This window comes from Silurus meridionalis, chromosome 17, assembly GCF_014805685.1.
Source record: "Silurus meridionalis isolate SWU-2019-XX chromosome 17, ASM1480568v1, whole genome shotgun sequence".
Classification (NCBI taxonomy): Eukaryota; Metazoa; Chordata; class Actinopteri; order Siluriformes; family Siluridae; genus Silurus; species Silurus meridionalis.
In genome coordinates this window covers 20,082,614-20,102,303 of record NC_060900.1, presented here as the reverse complement: position 1 = coordinate 20,102,303, position 19,690 = coordinate 20,082,614, and the positions used below count along the sequence as shown (strand labels likewise).

Genomic DNA, 19,690 nt, shown 5'->3' with positions numbered 1-19,690 from the left:
GTGGGAAATGTTATGGAGAAAGGATCCAAATCTTTGGACCTGGACAAGGATAAACCACCTCCAAAACCATGTTATGAAAGAGAAAATTGGATATCTTAAAACTTTCTTCAGTGAGTCTGTTTGTGGAATATGTATTAATAGGGACCTAAGGAACCATGAAGTAGCCAAAGAATGCAGAGGAAACACATTTATGAGCATACAGTTCATGTACATGTAAATAATTGTAGTGTTGTATGCATTTGGCCAAATACCTTCAGTAATAAGGACTTTAAATGAATTATGCATGTTCATTGTACATACGAAGTTTTTTTTCCTGCAGTGGTGTATTTTTAAAGCCCACCAACCTGTGTTGAGGAACATCTGCATAATATCTGCCTAAAAGGTGGACACCCACCGTTCATTTCACCTTTTAATTACACAGATCTCTTCAGCTCATTTTTAATTCATGTACTAACAATAAAAAAAAAAAAATCAATAAACAGCACATAATGATTACTCTGATAGTTTATTAATTTCATTATAAATATAATATATACATGTAACATTAAAGTCTTCCTATTGGGAGACAACAGAAAGGCATCAAGGCATTATTTTTCATCTTATGTTGACTGCCACATAATCCACTTCAACCAAATCCAAATTAAAACTGTCCACTCAGAACAAAACGCAAATCATGTTAACTAAGCAGACCTTGAGGGGTGTGACATCAAATAAGAAAGTGCTACAGACGTACTCTTTACCTACTTTGCTGCCTTCTGTAACAATCTTCATACTAAATACATCAAAATGAGACATAACCGCACAAAAAAAAAAAAAAAAGACATCCATTTATTTTACCCCTACGCTTGTGAATTTGAATAAATGGCATTAAATTTGTTTGTCAGATGTGTTCGAAAAGTCAAAAAATCTGAGCACTGTAAGATCGTTCAACACACTTAAAATCATTTTCATCGATACAATCAACCAGTTTAGCACGCCACAAAAATATTACAATAACATAATACCTCTAGACATGTAGACAAATGTTATGACACTTCATGAGCAGGTTAGTAAAATTCCTGCAGGTCACAAATCCAATGCAACAGTGTTACAGTGGTAAAGTGGAATCTAAAAGACTAAGGTGCACAGTCACAAGTCACTTACACACCATGTAAATAGTTTTTTTCCAAATTGTTGATAGAAGATTACAGCCCAAACATGAACATGTCTCAAAACATCTGCGTCAGTAAGATAGAAGTTCAGCACTGATGGAACGGCCCTTTAATATCTTATTAAAAAGCTGCACAAGCAAAACTAAGTGGATACGTTTCATCCAGTATTATTAAATTAGTGTGGATTTTAACATGGGCACCAACATGAATGCATGATTACATAAACAAAACAGTTCCAGTTCCTGGAATTTCTGTGCAAATTTTCCTTTCTACTGTAAGCTAGAAGTACTTATGTGATTAAAAATATATTATGCATTTATCCCATTGAGATCTCCCTGGCTAAAATGAACACCAGTCTAATCAGACTACAACATGCCAATCAAGTTAAATCATCTCAAATCAGTAACAAATAATGAAAACACCATGCTGAAACCTTAATTTACAAACCAATATTGAAAAGAATACTACAAATTAACACCGTAAAAAAAAAAAAAGGTCTGAAAATGTGCACATTTAACAAATAATTATCTTAAAGAAAACAAATCAAATCCTGGCAGTTGTTCTTATGCTCAGTGTAATTTGACACCTTTATAATTACCAGATCTACCAGATCTAAGTATTGACCATCACGTATCCAACAGAACTAATTAAATATGTCTCTATACTGAACAATAACAAAAAAAAAAATATCATTCAAAAGACTTGAGCTTTAAAATATTTGGCATCCCGGCTTATGATTGAACATTTCATTCACAGGAAGCACCCTATGCCCAGATCACATGTTTGTTTGCTTTTCATTTTACTAGAAGTTTTCATATTTGATTCATAAAGAACAAAAATCAGAAAAGGTCTAAATGGAGAATTATTCAATAGATCACCTGTACTCTGTTGAAGTACAGGAGGACAAGATGAACAGCTGATGAAGATCAAACAAAGAAAATGGTTCAAATAAAACACCTTTGGACAAAAAAGTGATTGTATTTTTATATATAAATAATACATCATTTAGATAGCTATTCCTTCTAGACACGTAACTAATTAGATCATATATAGATATTCATAATTTCAAGTAATAACTTTAGAGTGCTGTTGTAAGTAGGAAATCTGACCAGCACTTGCTAATTCAATTTATATACTTCTCCACAAAAAAACAAAACCAAAAAAAACTCTATCCTACTTTTTCTTAAAATTAGCAAAGCTAAGTCATCTGTTCATGGCAAGTAGTAAACTATCAGAAAACTTAATTTTGTGCAGAGAATATACACATAGCTTACAGTCCCAACACATACTGAGCTCAAACAAGTGAAATAAGGCGAGTGACTAGTTCAGTAACTAAGCGCTGTTTGATATTAACATTATTCAAAAACTACAATATGTTAATGATAAATATTCTTTTGGTCGGTTTGTACATATTCTGTAGTCAGAAAGCCATTACAAGTTGGCTTTACAACTAGCTGTATGAGTGCATGTCAGTTAAATAGTATATGCAGCTGATGGAAGTGTTACAATGTTCTTGGGAGCAGCATAACATCCTCAAACTGACCTATGAGCTTCTGTCATTCACAAGGGCCATGAGCTAATGGGGGGGACTAATAGCACAAGTTCATCCAACTGAGCAGACATGCTCGACTGTGTTTAACTGATCATTTAAGACAAGAAAACAAAGATAATATAAACAAGCCTACACAAATCTTTTCTATGCATCTAAATTGTAATTAGATTTCGGACCTGTTTAGCTCTTAAAACTCCCCCTGAAAATTCAGTTTAGAGCACAACCATTACAAATAGGTCATTTTTGTGTGTTTGGCTATCTTGAGAGCACCTATGAAGGTAGAATATTAATGAGAAAGAATATGGCTGTGCAAAGAAAAGAAAAAAAAAATGATATAAATGTGAAACAATGTAGAAAAACATACTGTAACAAAGAGTGTGTATCATTCATAGGCATAACCCTAAGATTTTATATGGAGTACATGTGGAGTGTAAGGTGCAAATTGAGGAGTGTAAGGTATAAAACATGGAGCGGTGTGTGTGTGTGTGAGAGAGAGAGAGAGACCAGCTTGAACTCTCTGCTGCATGTACTGCATAAGTAAGGCGAACTGAGGAAAGACTGCATATTCATCGGCTTTGTCTGTTCAGACATCAGCAACAGGTGAAGACACCGGTTCCAGCCCTCAGTTATAATGAGACATGATGTCAGTAAAAAGAGATGGGCCAGGAAAGAGATGTTTTTTTTTTTTTTTTTTTCTTCTTGCAGACTGAAATGTTCAGAGAGGAGCCGTCCTACAGTCAATCAGACTACTCAGTCGGCAGAAATCAGTGAGCAGGTCTTGGTTTCCCTTTTTTTTTTTTTTTTTTAATCTTTTTTTTTTTTTTTTTTTAAAGGCATTTGTTTAAACTGCAGCTCAAAAAAACGTGGAATTTTTTTTTGCTTCGGGATTCAAGTTTGTCAACTGGGAACTTTAGGATGCTTAATACCCCACGGCAGAGGTAAAATGGCTTTTTTGTGCAGGAAAAGGGGGAAAAACTGGTGAGTATAAAGACAGATTTGACATCTGTTCCTGGATGAGAAGTGCAGAGAAGTATTGCTTGCAATCACACTCTCCAATTCCGTCCTCCTTCTTCTCTCTGTGGGGCTGGAAGCTTTTGAGTTATCAGCATCATACAGTTCTTATCATTCCAACCGCCTGGTCAATGCTGAGGAGCTGAATGAAGAGGAGATGAAGGCTGGACCTCTGTGCGGAGGTATGAGGTAGGAGAGGGATGCTGGCACCAGAGGAACATCACTCGGATTTCTGGGCCCATTTCAAGTCATCTGATCTGGGCTTCTCTCCTGTCAGGCTCTGGATGATGTCCTCCAGATTCCTCCAGAAGCCAATCTTCTCCAGTGGGTAGTTCAACCAGCCTGTATATATGCACGCACACACACATACAATAAGTTATACTGTTTTTAAAAAACACCATAATTTCACAGTATGCACATGCTTGCCATCTATAACATTATCCCAGAAACAAACAGTATAATAAAAAAAATAAATTATTTACTTTTGGAAATACAATTGTGTGTGTGTGTGTGTGTGTGTGTGTGTGTGTGTGTGTGTGTGTGTGTGTGTACCTGTAGTAATGCAGAAATAGGTCTCGTGAGGTGCCACATGATGAACTCTGTGGTGTTTGCGAGGGAGGATGATGTGGCAATCCTGCAAGAAAGTGACCCAGCGTGGCAGCCCAAAATAAGTGTGAGACCACTTATGGATTTGATTGGTCAGGGTCACAAAAATGCCCAAAGAATACAAATAGCAATATAAGGGGAAGATATGATAAATCTCCGCTGAAAAAAAAGAGAGAGAAAATAAAATAAAGGACATTATGGCAATGGTGCTTGTATAACAATCAATTCATGGGTTTTAGAATTGTGCTGGTGCACCTGTAAAAAGGCTGACATTTTGCTTATTTGTTTGGCCCTGAACCACCTCCCCTCTTCGCCCAGCTGCTATTTTTGAAATTGCTAACGTGGGTAGAGACATGCAATAGGGAGTGTGACTTTCTAAATCTGCCAGCACAGTGGTATTTTCAAACCCACTTTGGTCCAAAATTGTGCTTGTTCGCATGAACTTGTATGGCCGATGCTCCAATAATCCAAGTTTAACAATAAAGAAATTAAAAAGGCATTATTTAACACAGCAAGAACATTGCTGATATGTTGGGGTTTTCTCCAAGTAGACTTAACATTGATGTAAAGAGTCTCTAGTGTCAGTGCTTTGTAATGGAGTTCAAGCTATAATTGAAAGTTTTTAAAAAGAGTGGATGTTGGGCTATGAGTTTTTTTATTAAAAATGTCATTGAACATATTATTACTACATACATATTAATTGTGTTAAATATATGAACACATGAAATCATATCTGCTATATCTGCCACAAAACCTATAGTCTGCCTTACCTGGTGTTAAAGTGTGGAAGTTGTAGGCCATATGAGCCAGGGGAATAATCGTCAACATGCAGTTATCACCGTTTGTCTCTATAAAATCATGCCGTGTGATGGCTGTTGGATCTATATGATGTTCTCGAAATGGACGGATGAATGCCTGCGGGAAGCAAATGAGAAAAGAGAGAGAGAGAGAGCGAGAGCGAGAGCGAGAAACCATGAACCCTGATAACCTGCTCCACTGAGACAGAACACACCACAACTGCTTATAAGCAAAAGATTCTCACTCTGAGATCAAAACAGAGCACCATCAAAGATCAGCTGTATCCTTCTGACAATGTTAAAAATTTTATGTCCCCTTAACACCTGAATCATATAAAAGAATGCGGCTATACAGCTATACAGAACATGAAGTATATTAATAAGAACTGGGTTCCCAGCTCTGGACACTTAACTCCTGTTAATAATGATTTATTTTTTAAGTACATTTATAGTTGAGTAGAAAAGCAAAATCCTGCACCTCCATACCTTTCCAATGATGGGCAGATCCACAGACCCCCACGTGTCAGCCCCCCAGTGAACCAGCCCAGAGGCAAAATCTGCAGTAAGAATTCCTGCCACTACACACACACACACACACACACACACACACACACACACACACACACACACACACACACACAGTAAGAGTCGGAACTGTAAAGGTCTCTGATATGCTGGTTTCAATAACCCAGTATCTCCATGACAACATGCCCTAAGACTTAAGAAGTACAGCATAGTCTAAATAACTGGAAATAGTACAAGATAAATCAGATTCTTTCACTGTTCCAATTATTGCCTTATTATTGTGAATTTAGTAATTTCTAGACAAAGACTTTACATAAATGTTGCTACAGGAAATTGGGATACAGTATTTCATAATGCAGATTCAGTCCTGAACATTTCTGAAAATTCTTTTTTATTTATTTTTTTTATTTTTTATTTATTTAATTATTTATTGATTTTTTTACCAAATGACACACACTGGAAATAAATGGTAAAATATGCCATTTAAAATACCATTTGGGATTGTGTATGGCTCATAATACATGTAGTTACTCAGTAAACCAGGTACAGCTTTATTGGTTTTTGGACACAATTTCTGAATATTATATTTCATTAAGAAATCGATCCATGAGTAGAAATCTAAAAAAATGCATATGCAGTTGAGGTCAGGTGGATATACAGAGTATAGCAATACATAATCTGAAATGCAGAGTGATGGGAGATCCGTCAGCCCAAATGTTAATATTGTATGCATAGTTTTTGTGAAAAAGGTTTTAGTTAAAGTTGGTTAAAGTTACAATATCTAAATTTACCAAATTCAAATTAAATAATTTTTTTTTTTTTTTTTTTACAAGACTACCAGTTCAAAACATTATGAAAATTTTTAACATAAACAATGTACAGCATTTAAATAATAATTTGAATGCTAAATGAGGAAATTATAATTAATAACAAACGTGTTCTCAAATTAGCTGAATATTTCTGGAACATGACTATAAATATCATAATTATTATTTTAGCTAGTAACGCAACCCTAGAGCACACATTACGTTTCGCGCGTCCACGTAACTGTGTTACAGGTTGCATCATGGAAAGTGCATTTCGAAATTATGTCAAAAATACAACCCGTCTCCTCCTGCAAAAATCTGTCACGGTACGAGGACGCTGGAGACTGTGACAATGTTCTAAATATACGTGCCTACACAACCCAAGTCTAGAGTTTCAGTCTAGCTGCTTACATGGACACAATCGTGTGTGCTGAGTCATACTGGGTGATTAGTAAAGCACAAGGCAGGCTTGTTAGTCTATTGTGTGATTGTGTGTTCGTGCTTGTGCGCACGTGTTACTTACCAATTCCCAGAAGGATGTACCAGACATGGCCCAGGTGGAAGTGGGCGAGGAGGTAAAAGAAATTAAAGGCCATGAGCGTGAAACAGAGAATAACACTGATCCATTCCTGACACCTTTTACCTAATTAAAATGAGAGAGAGAGAGAGAGAGAGAGAGAGAGAGAGAGAGAGAGAGAAAAGAGTGACTCACACAAAATAGCTCAAATGTCCTCCCATTGTATGTGTCAGCATGTTTTTCGAATACAGTCCCACAGCAACAAACCCAATGTTTCTAGAACCAGCTCGTCCCTGTTCTGTGTATCTCAATTTCTGCATCCCCTTTCTTCAATGAGATCACTGTGCAAAAAGATTGTTTGACAATATCTTCTACTACTTCTTTCAGCTGCTCCCATTAGGGGTCACTACAGCGGATCATCCGTCTCCATATCACTTTGTCCTCTACATCCGATTCTTTCAAACCAACTACCTGCATGTCTTCCCTCACCACATCCATAATCCATCCCTCATCTTGTCTCCAAAACGTCCTACATGTGCTGTCCCTCTAATAGATTCATTTCTAATCCTGTCCAACCGCGTCACTCCCAAAGAAAACCTCAGCTCTGCTACCTCCAGCTCCACCTCCTGTCTTTTACTCAATGCCACTGTCTCTAAACCATACAACATCACAGGTCTCACCACAGTCCTATAAACTTTCCCTTTCACTCTTGCAGATACCCTCATCACAAATCACTCCTGCTACCCTTCTCCACCCAATCCACCCTGCGTGCACTCTTTTCTTCACTTCTCTAACACACTCTTCATTACTTTGCACTGTTGACCCCAGGTATCTGAACTCCTCCACCCTCACCACCTCTTCTCCCTGCAACCGCACCACTCCACTGCCCTCCCTCTCATTCACACACACACGTACTCTGTCTTACTCCTACTGACTTTCATTCCCCTTCTCTCCAGTGCATACCTTCAGCTCTCCAGGCTCTTCTCAACCTGCTCACTACTCTCACCACAAATCACAATATCATCCGCAAACATCATAATCCATGGAGACTCCTGTCTGACCTCGTCCGTCAACCTGTCCATCACCACAGCAAACTGGAAAGGGCTCATGGCCGAGCCTTGATGCACTTCACCTTGAACCAATCTGTCGTTCACTGCTGTCACACTGTCCTCATGCATGTCATGCACCACCCTCACATACTTCTCTGCCACACCTGACTTACTCATACAATACCACAACTCCTCTCTCAGCACCCTGTCCTACACTCTCTCTAAATCCACAAACATAGTTATAACAGGCAAAACGTTAAATAAAAAAAAGATCTGATTAATCGATTAATAGAAAACCCAGTCAACCGATTATCAAAATAAATGTTAGTAATATATGTATTATATATTAATATTAATTATATATCTATATAATATTATTAATATTATATTATTATATACATATAAAATATTAACATACAGGGCTTTCGGTTCAGTACAGCAAATGAAATCCTTTTTACGTGTGGAACAGAAGTTAAAATATAAGTTAAAATATGAGTCCCCTCAGAATTGTATAAAGTGGGGGACCACAGGTTTGTTTAGTCTACGCCTCGCATTTTGAGTGCATTTCTTATTTTATTATTATTATTTTTTTAATCATTAGACTTAAAAAACATACACAACAATGCCAGGGGTATAAAAAAAATACTAGAAATAGCATAGTATAAGATACACTATATGGATAAATGTTTTGGGACACCTGGCCTTTCCAGTCATATTTAGTTCTTCCCCAAACTACTACCTCAATGTTAAAGGCACACAACTGTATAGGATGTCTATCGATGTGGAAACATTACATTTTCCCTTTATTTGAACTCAGAGACCCAAACCTCATGCTACATCAGTACCTGACTTTAATAAAACCCTTGTGTCTAAATAAGCACAAATCTGCACACGCACACTCTAAAATCTAGTGAAACATCTTCCCAAAAGAGTGGCGGTTTTGACAACAGCTAATAGGAATTGAATGTAAGAGAATGTCAGAAAGCACATCTTATAGTCAGGTGTCCACAAACTTTTGTCCATATAGTGTAAATCATTGTACAGCACACACAAAGGTAGAATGACATTTAGTTGCTGCTATATTGTATTGCCACTGTGTATTGTGTAGTACTGACACACTCAATACACTATCGATACATTGCTTTTGCGTTAAATTGGCTAAATTGTTTATCCTGTGAGAGATGCCTACTCTAAATTATAGCCATTTCATTTATTAACATTTCATATAACATTTTACTCATCAGCACCCAATAACTTCTAGAGGAACTCTTCTTGTCTGGTATGTAATACACAGACATGTATATGTACGGTAAGGTTAGGGGCTTTTACTTGTCACATATACAAACCCGCACAGTGAAAGTCATCCTTCACATTTGACAGTGATTTTGGGAAGATGGGGTCATTTTAAATGTTACATTTTAAACCTTGCTCAAGGGTGGCAGTTTGGCAATGCCAAGGCGTGAAACTGATCTTCCAGTCAGTAACCACTGACTGGAAGTAAGCCCCAACCCACCCCCCACCCCCCTTTTCACTCAGAACATTGAATGTTTACCTCTGCCGTACCCAGACATGTTTTATCATCTGGTTGAGACTCAACCAGATGACACGAGAGAAGCAGTAAAGTTTGATCGCTGTCTGGATGCCTACAATTACTCTCTAAGCGGAAAAGTCGAGTGGTCAAAAGTTTGGTCACACAATGTGGATGATGTTTAACCGGTGTTTGGTGAGAAGCTGGAGCGTCGCATGCTGTTAAAAACGTCCTCCCTTCGTTTGGTCGTTGCTATGGTAACCGGAGAGGTTATTAGCGCGTGCTGCGTGATACACTGGTTAATCCGTTGTGGCTAATGTATGAGTTTCACCTCCCGATGTTCAATAAAACAAGTGTTGTGATCTCCTGAGCTCCTTGTCGGTATCCGGTGGTGGTGATGAACCGATCAGCAGAACACAGTATAAAGACCTGCACTCTCTAGCGCCGCATACGGGACAAGATTTGATGGGGGAATGCGGGTGCGGGCAATAAAATACTCGTGCGTGCGGGACAATAAAATCATTTGCGGGACTCAAAAATGGTCTTAAAAAAAAAAATGATATATATAAAAGTGTAGTAAATACAAATCTGTTATGCGTCCACTGCACTAAAGCAACAATGGCAACTAAAATAAAGTAAAGCGATTAACAGGCATTGCGTGCTTCATGTGCGGTAACTACTAAAGCGCACGAGGCGCAATACACAGGAGAATCCGAGTGCTACACATATCACTTCATTAATAAAGAAAGGTACATACAACACAACAAAACCCTGGCCTGTTTTATTTATTTTATAAGATATCGCTCCAGTTGATGTTTTGAAAAATTCCTTGTTTGGGTCCATGTTCAACATTTACACAAAAAGTCAGACTTAAACATGTTTGTGAACTTTCCGATTTATATTTAAGAGGTAAGCGAGTGAAACTAAAAAGTTTCGTAAAAAGTGCGAGAAGAAGCAGTGCATTGAAGATATAACTACATATACATTGTACTTGCTGGCTTTACAGTAAACACTTGTCTCCATCGAAACTAAACATAACAGCAAAACACTTAATTTACGGTTTTATTGATGAATAACCTGCACAAAAAAAAATAGTGTATAGTGTCTTTTAAACCTGTTTAGTTCTCTGAGATGTTCATGCTGAAGAAAATGCCAGGTTTCAGGTTCCTACACTCTGCTGCTCGTTTCTATTTGTCCAACATCTAAGTGCGTTTACTGTGTAAACTTGGTTTAAAAATCACCTTTCTTCATCATCTGTAAAATAGCTGCAGGGGAAAAAGGACATAGGAGGAGCACCAACATGGAAACACAATCATAAAACACATGTTGGTTAAACAAACTTTTAGTATGCTTTTAGAATGCTGGAGGATATAATGATGGTAGTGTCCAGACACAATTTGGGTTTATTCTGCATTTGGCATTTCAGACAGCATATGTTTCTAAAAGAGTGCATACACATGCACGCACGCAGCTATTACACATGTTGATATCTTGGTTTTGAACCTTTGCAACCTCAGAGCTGCTGATATCATCTATGTGAATTTGAACTTTGGTGGAAAAAAGGCTGTTTCAGCAATTATATGTGTACTGTGCTCGATCATAGAAAAAGACACAACATTAATTTGAGTTCCAGATCATTCATACCTCTCTCTCTCTCTCCCACACACACACACACACACACACACACACACACACTAACTCACGCGTACGCCCATGACTCCCATAATAAAATAAGTAGACATATAACTCCTAAAAATATGTAGATATAGCAACATCCTACTAGTACTGTAAAAAAAAGTTGAACATTTATCACTTTCATAACTACTAATACTGTCCATACTAACTTGTAATCACTTTAATTGTATTTTCCTAACAATAAATTAAGACAAAGTCAATGAAACCTCAGCCAAAATAGTCTGACACAATGTAAGTGTATGTTAGTCTACCTATAAACAAGTCACTTGTACATACATATTGTAACATATACATATTGTAACAAAACAAACGTACTCTCAATAACCGCTCTCAATAAAGACAGTCACATGTTCAGTTCCTGGATTTTTTTCAGTTGAATCACATTGTTCCTTTACATCACATGCTACCAGAAAGCTGTAGATGACCACAAAAGAACTGCTATGTAAACTAGTTTATTTATAACAGAACAGCCCTTAAACACAAAACAAAAAATCTAATGAAAAGTAAAGGATATTCACCATTACTGTTCAATTTCCTGACAGAAAACATGTGTATATTCTGCAAAAAGACAACAATTCAATCTATTTTTCAAAAGACATTTTATGACCTTCCCACTATCAAGATCGAATGTGAAGGAGACCATTCATAGAGCAGAGAGATCACAAAGAATGCTAATATTTTACAAATGAGACGGCACAACAGAACATTCCACAGCAATCTGAGAACATACACTTTCAATATTAATTAAGGGAAAACATGCCATAGATTTCATCCATTTTAAGAATTACTTAAATGGATAAAAAGGTTTACGATGTAAAATAAAGAGACAGATTGTTATTGTCATGTTACTGAAAAAACACAAAGCTCTCTATCCCAAAGACTTTGCTGTGTAGGAAAACAATAGGCCAGCTTCAGTGGAAACTCTGAACACGCCTTTCCTCTAAAAATAAATCAATAAATCAAAAATCTCACCAAGTAGACAGCAGTGTGGTACAAAATTAATATAATTAATTTGGTCTATTAAAAGGAGAGATGCACAATTCAGAACAAACATAATTTTATTTACAATTAACGTCCAATTTTGGTTATTTGGACAAACTTAAACACTACAGAACTTCAAAAATTTTTGTCTTTACTATTGTTCTATGATTATGCACTTTTTGCTCTCAACTATGATTTGATCTGCAAACAATACACATATTTAAGAGATAATAAAAACCAAACACGGTTAACCAAATAAAAATTTCCCACATCTCCGCTTTACAGAAAGAACCAGGACCAGATCCTATTTGCATTATTATTAATAGTAGTGTCAGTAGTAACCGTAGCAGTAAACTAGTAGTGCCTGTATTGATGTAGCTGCTATTATGTAGTATGATAATGAGAATAAGAATGACTATTATATTATAGGTAAAAATACAACATGGTATTTGTTTGTATCATTATATTATAATGGTAGTGATGGATTTCTGGAAGTCGATAAATAAATCTAGAAAGTCTAGAAGTTGTTGTAGTATGAGGATTAAAATTTAGTAGCAAAAGTAGTAATAGTAGAAGTAGTAGTGCTTAGTATGAGAAAGAGGAAGAAAATTATTATTTGGTAGAAATTATTAGCAGGACTATGAGGGAAAAGTATATATATATATGGCCATTGATGAGGCATAACATTATGACCACCTGCCTCATATTGTGATGGTCCCTATTTTGACCCATCAAGCATTAACAGCATAAACTTCTTCAGCAATTTGAGACACAGTTGCTCGTCTGTTGGATCAGATCACACGTCCAGCCTTTGTTCCCCACGTGCATCAATGAGCCCAGTTGCTGGTTCACCACTGCTCCTTCCTGTGACCACTTTTAAGAGATACTGACCACTACAGATCAGGAACAGCCCTGCTGCAGTTTTGGAGATGCTCTGAACCAGTCATCAACCTATCACAATTTCTTCCTTGTCAAACATTAACTTTGAGACAAAAAATGTTAATTTAGTGCCTAATATATCCCAACCACACAGGTGTCATGATGAAGAGATAATCAGTGGTTTTCACTGTTTTTATATGGTCATAATGTTATGCCTGGTCGGTGTGTGTGTGTGTGTGTGTGTGTGTGTGTGTGTGTGTGTGTGTATATATATATATATATATATATATATATATATATATATATATATATATATATATATATATAAACACTACATCATGGCATATTTTACATGCCACCTCCACATCTTTACACATTTGCACATCTTAGTGCATCGTTTACAGAGATGTGCTTTATCTCTATAGAGGTAACAGCCCTCTGCCTCTCCTATCTGATTGCAACGCTGCAATTGTCATCCGGGTCATTAAAGTTGATTTCTTCTGATGTGATCAATCTTTTGCATACAACTGCCTTTAGGTAAATACAACGTGAGAATTTCACAAAGCTGAATGAAAAACAGTAATGGAGATGTTGTCCAAACGCGCACGCGCACACACGCACGCGCCTCTCCCAGCAGGATCATATGGAAGTGACCGAAGAGTGTAATTAGGATCCGGCTACAGATCCCTCAGTATCATCACACACACACACACACACACACACACACACACACACACACACACACACACACAGCAATGTTATTTACTTATACAATTCATGAAGTCACATCACAGCATCACTTCACATCTGCGTATCAGGCAGCGAGCAGCTGCTCACTTCTATCCCACATTAACACCCAGCACCAACCTGAACATGAAGCAGAAAGTTCTGCACAGTTCCGAGCAGGTGAAGCTCCTGACTTCCCATCAGTGATAAAGCACTTAATACCCGACTAGCTTCGTTAGCAGAGAAACTATCCCGAGCTATGCTATCGAGCTAAGCGCGACCCTGCGCTCTCACCTGGTGAGTATAAATTCGCGAGCTCCCGAGCGCCGGCGTGTTGAGGACCCCATCTGGCCGAAGCCCGAGCCGGAGAGCTCGACTCGCTTTCCTCCCCTCTGGCCTCCGCAGCCCCGTGGTCACTCGGGTTGCTGGTCATGTTGTCTCCGGCTTTAGTTTCTCTCTCCCCGGCGAGGAAGTCAACCCGGCCGAATCTGTTCCTCAAACTACAAACCACGCCCTAGTGCTCTCGGTCACGTGTCGCGTGGTCCAATCATCAATCCCTACACTTGCTTCCAATTAGAAATCTTAGCCAATAGAATTGCAACAAGGGACAGACGTAATTTATGACCCCACCCGTATACCACCAATCAGAATGCATGTTCAGGTTAGAAGGCGGTCCAACAACCACACCCACACAAACCATCCAGCGCGCATCGTTTATTGGTACCATAGTCCTCGAACGGGGTCACGTGATGCACAAAGAATTTAGATTAGATTAGATTCGCCATTGGTGTCTTGCAGTTTTTATAGAAACAGCAGAAAGAAGTCATTAGAGAACTGGATATTCGTATTCTCTCAGAGTGAGCCTGGAAAAAATGGCATTCTGTACACAACAAAAAATAATGGGCTGGTGAATAGGGGCAGTTTTGGACAAACCCATTTGGGTTCAAAATAGCAACCTACTTCCTGATCTCCACGAAAGTAAAAGTCGTATGGTTATGCTGCACTGTCAAGTCAAGTCAAGAAGCTTTTATTGTCATTTCAATAGCTGATGCAGTACATAGTGAAATGAAACAACGTTCCTCCAGAACCCAGGTGCTACATACAACAACATAAAACAACAGTCACAGAAACGGAAAAAAAACACAGGGCCAAGAACTAGTAGAATGATCCTCGCCACATAAAGTGCATGTGTGCAACTGGTGCAAACAGTGCAAAAAGACAACACAAGACAGTGCAGGACAATACACAATACATAAAACACAAAATAGCTCCGCCAGTATACCTGTCCTAACAAAATAAAATAAGGTGCACAGTAGCAGAAAAATGTAAACAATATTGTGCAATTAAACATATAGCAGCAACAGAGATAAAGTGAACTCAACAGAGATAAAGTGAACAGAAGTGCAAAAACGGCATGTAAACATTTTTGTGGTAATGATTAGTGTGAGTGGTACTGAATGGTGGGTGTGAGTGTGTGTGAGAGTTCAGTTCAGTTCTTTGTTGAGGAGCCTGATGTCTTGAGGAAAGAAACTATTGCACAGTCTGGATGTGGCGGCCCGAATGCTTCGGAACCGCTGTCTAATGCACAGCAAATACTAGTTTATAACAGTGCAATATGCCTGCTATGGATAGTCTACAGAATAGTGTATTATACTTGAAAATTTTAAATGTTGGCTCACTTGTAGCCTATTGTGCACACGTCTCAAGGTATATATACACTGTATACTACACACTACACAGTGTCAAGTCAGGGCAAGTAGGCTTTTATTGTCATTCCAACAATATACAGTATAGTGCACAGTGAAACGAAACAGGACCAAAGTGCTACTTAATACAACATGTCAAAAATAACACAAAACACTACACAACTGTTTAAGCCATTACTTTGGAATATCCTTCCTTACAGTGTTCGAGGACCAGAGACATATTTATTTCAGCGAGACCTACACATTACACGTGTCAGATCTCATTATCTTGTGTTCCAGTACATCTGATCATAGGCACATTATTAACTTGTGCTTGTTAATATTATGAACAGCAGCTACGCTAATTCCTCTAAACTGCTTTTCTTTCTCTCTCCACCCCGAGGAATCCCGAAGGTTCCGCCAGCTCCAGTCGTGTCCCACCTCATGAAGATTATGGACCTTCAAAGAGTAGATGTCCTCCCCGCGAACATCCCAAAACAATCTAGAGACGTACCAGCATCATTTGAATCAGACTTCATGCAGAGTTTGGAGATTAGACCTCTTTGAACATTTATAGACTTAAAGGCATGAAGAAGCTGGTGTTGTATCAAGGATGATCTCAAATTTTGAGCTATTTATTGAGTTGCTCAGTAGCTCCGGGTTTCACAACGTCATCTGACTATATACAACTGTAGAAAGGACATTACTCATAATCATACATTCCGGTGCTCATTGTATCTCTGGTGTTTTGTATTGTTTTAAATATTTATAACCACACTCTTGATATCACCCAAATGAGTATGGGTTCCCCTTTTGAGTTTGGTTCCTCTCAAGGTTTCTTCATCATAACGTCTAAGGGAGTTTTTCCTTGCCACAGTCGCCACAGGCTGCTCATCAGGGATAAAACCACACAATTCACTTTAATTCTTAAGTTCTGTGAAGCTGCTTTGAGACAATGTCCGTTGCGAAAAGTGCTATAGAAATAAACTTGAACTTGAACAAAACTAACTTGCGCATTTCAAAAAGTGCATGTGTGTGACATTAGTACAAAAAAACCAGTGAGACGATAGAAAAAAGTGACCGTCCAGTACAGAAAATGTGTGTTCTTTCAAATAGATTGTTTATTTAATAAAACAAACTGTACATGTAAACACTGAATGTTGTATATTGTACACTATAATGTACACCGTGACCTATACTATGTATCATGCATCACTTCACTGAATCCCTGCTAGTTCAATTAAGTTGTTGCACAGGATTTTTATCTCAAACCAAAACGTGTTACCCTTTGGTGTGTGTTTAAAAAAAACTAATGAGGCATCAGGAAAACGCTTTAACGCAGACTTGAGCTGTTTAGTTCTTTTAACCTTTTAGAACAGGAGTGCAATGCAGATGATAGCATGACTATTTAAAAATAAAATCACGTATTCTGTTCTGTCAAATAAGCCATTACAAACGTCTTGGAAAAATCCAGTTTAGCCTGAGCAACTGCCAAACACAAGCCAAGCTGTTAGACCTAAATGTTAGGTTATTTTATCAGTGTTCTTATTATTAGATTTGACTAGTCAGTAGAGATTCTCTGAATGCCTTATGTGTTATTTTCATAAAACAAATGTTAGTAGCAGTAAATCACAAATTGCTTCTGTTTTTTTTATTATATATATATATATTTTTTTACTTGTGTTTACCTCCTGGAAAAGATTGTCTACCAGTTCGACTAGCTCTGCCAGTGTTGTAGCAGCTGTTTTAGCAGCAGGTAGCTCGGTAGATTAATCCAGATTTATAAAAAAATGAGATTATTTTATATCATTGCCTGAAAAAGTGTGAAAATCTCTGTGTGTTTGTTGCACTGGGAACAATCAGGGTGTTCAAATCCTGTGCACTACATTGGATGAGTAATTTGAGCAATAAAAAATAAATAAATCAATGTTTACTGCTTATGGTAGATATGTTATGGTAGTAAATTGGATTACGTACTACATTAGATTGTAATTGGATTAAAAACATTGGGTTAGTATACAAAGTATGAAATTGAAAAATTTGTCTTGTTGTTTACACCCAATACAGCAAATTAGTATGCAGGACGTATCTCGAGGCATAGGAGCAAATAAACTTAGATTTGCACAGAGTTTGCATATCATTTGCAACGTGACACTACATACACGCTGATAGTTCTGCAAAGAATTAATGGCGCCGTTACTTGCAGTACTACATAGTCTCCGCTAGGTGTCAGCGTAGTAATTGTCTTTCAGTTTACAAGCGTGGCCCAACTTCAGTTCTTTAGAGTTTGCTTAAGCTTTGGTTTCCTGACTATATAAACAGTCCCAGCATTAAATGCTTTTATTTCATTTTATTTTTATTTTATTTCAGAGTGTTACAATTTTTTAAAACTTAAGTTACCCAACTGCAGGCATGATGTGTTTTGGAACAAAACTATTCAGATTATATAGCAAGTCCATATTGAACATCAGTTGAAGGCCTATGTCTTTAGGATAAATTGACTTCCTAACATTAATTAACATTAATAGAGGTTTCCTTTGAAACATCCTGCTTAGTCTGACCAACTACCAAAACACAGGCACCAGCAGGTGAAGCTGGTGGACGTCTTTCCAAGTCTGCTTTCTTATTATTTGACGATATTGATCATTTATGTCATTTTTCTAAGAAGAACCTGTCTCTAATATAGAATTAGTGGTAGTACTCTAGATGTTCAGAACTGACTGACATGACCAGCTAGGCCTGTATTTTGGCTGTTGGTAGCTGGTCAGACAAACCTAACCCTTAGAAAGGGTTTGTCTATTTCTTTTAATTAAGAAAATCTTGTAGTAGCAGCTCTGTAAATTAGCAATTAACGGTGACCAGAGCAAATAACTATAGAATTAAGCCAACGCCTAATGTAAATTTGGGGTGGTGTATTCCCCAGTGTCCGTTTCTCAGGATTTTTACCAATGCCCTGCTATGATTGATCAGTTAATCCACACTATGGATCAGCAATGCAATTCGATTGGAAAAATGCCATGCGGATGCCCTTCACAACTATACTGAGACTCCTCTGATCTAATATGGCTTGTCTGAAATGCCATTGGTAATATAATGAACAGAAATGAGAGCATAATGGGAACCTCATGTTGTCCTAGTTCTCTTGCGGTTCTAAAGTTACTTTTTCTATTATGCGACACGTTTCCTATTGAAACAGACTCTTCAAGCAGAATACCATCAGGATTTATTTATGAGTGGATGTCCCACCGATTAAAGAGTCAGACAGCTATGATTTTACTGAGTGAGCTTCTATATGCAAATTCATAATCCATTTTTGTTTCACAATTGTCACAGTCTTATCTCCAGACAATCTTTATTGTATAACTCAGTATGCATGACATTGTAATGTGCGCTTTAGAAATTAGATTTTATTAGCAGCATGTTACATAGTGTGATATGATAAGCCTGCTTTTATTGTACAATGTGGAAAGTTCTTAAGATGGATGTTTCTGCCTTTTTATTTACATTGTCTCTCTATATACTGGTAAAATAAAAAAAATAATAAACTCCTAATGGTAATTGAATGAATGGTCCCAGACTATGTTTACTTTAGAATCAAGGTATATTACGGAAAGGTCTAAGAAGCAGGGTAAATGTGGACCATGACATTATGTAACTATCAAAGCCTATCTATCTACCTGTCTAGAGCTTTCCAATCTAACTTTTTTTTTTTTTACAAAAATTATCCAACAAATCAGATTTGTATGTCCAATAAAGAACAGATCAATGTAGCAAAGCAGTTTTACAAATAAACTTGATCAATGTCTCTGGTGTTATGTTACTGTACCATTCTGTTTTGTTCAACAGCCTGTAATGTGTACACTTAATATCTGCCAAATGGGCTGATCAGATGTTCTGATTTGAACCATATTGTGTTTGTTTGAGAATAGCTTCACATTTCCAGGTCTTGATTACTCCCTGTGCTATTTTAGGCTCTGGGGGTCGTCTCAGTTTGATATATAGTTGATGTGTTTTTTTTTTTTTTTTTGGTGTACTTTGTAGTAAGGGGAAAATGACATCCAACCTCCGTTAGTACAGTCTATCAGGTTTAGGCCGGTTTGAGTTTTTTTCTTCTCTCTTTTACTTACGACAGTCAGGACCCCGCCCACTTCCTCAAGAGCATATATATCAACCTCCAAAACA

General features: G+C 37.5%; 1 protein-coding gene across 1 annotated transcript; it reads right to left on the bottom strand.

The window, feature by feature from the left end:
- Positions 1–486: 486 nt before the first annotated feature.
- On the bottom strand, positions 487–14,323 carry peds1 (plasmanylethanolamine desaturase 1). The gene is made up of 6 exons (XM_046870911.1): positions 14,118–14,323; positions 6,972–7,091; positions 5,604–5,695; positions 5,091–5,235; positions 4,267–4,479; positions 487–4,056 (listed from the first exon to the last, which is right to left on the bottom strand). The coding sequence occupies exons 1-6, from the start codon at positions 14,254–14,256 to the stop codon at positions 3,935–3,937; spliced, it is 831 nt and encodes a 276-aa protein (XP_046726867.1). The 5' UTR covers positions 14,257–14,323; the 3' UTR covers positions 487–3,934.
- Between the last annotated feature and the right edge of the window lie 5,367 nt (positions 14,324–19,690).

Excerpts from the sequence above, each read along its gene's own strand:
- peds1 (XM_046870911.1), bottom strand. The coding sequence starts at position 14,256 with ATGACCAGCAACCCGAGTGACCACGGGGCTGCGGAGGCCAGAGGGGAG. Across the intron at positions 7,092-14,117 it reads CGCGAATTTATACTCACCAG|GTAAAAGGTGTCAGGAATGG; the intron begins GTGAGAGCGCAG and ends CATTTTAATTAG. Across the intron at positions 5,696-6,971 it reads GTACATCCTTCTGGGAATTG|TGGCAGGAATTCTTACTGCA; the intron begins GTAAGTAACACG and ends GTGTGTGTGTAG.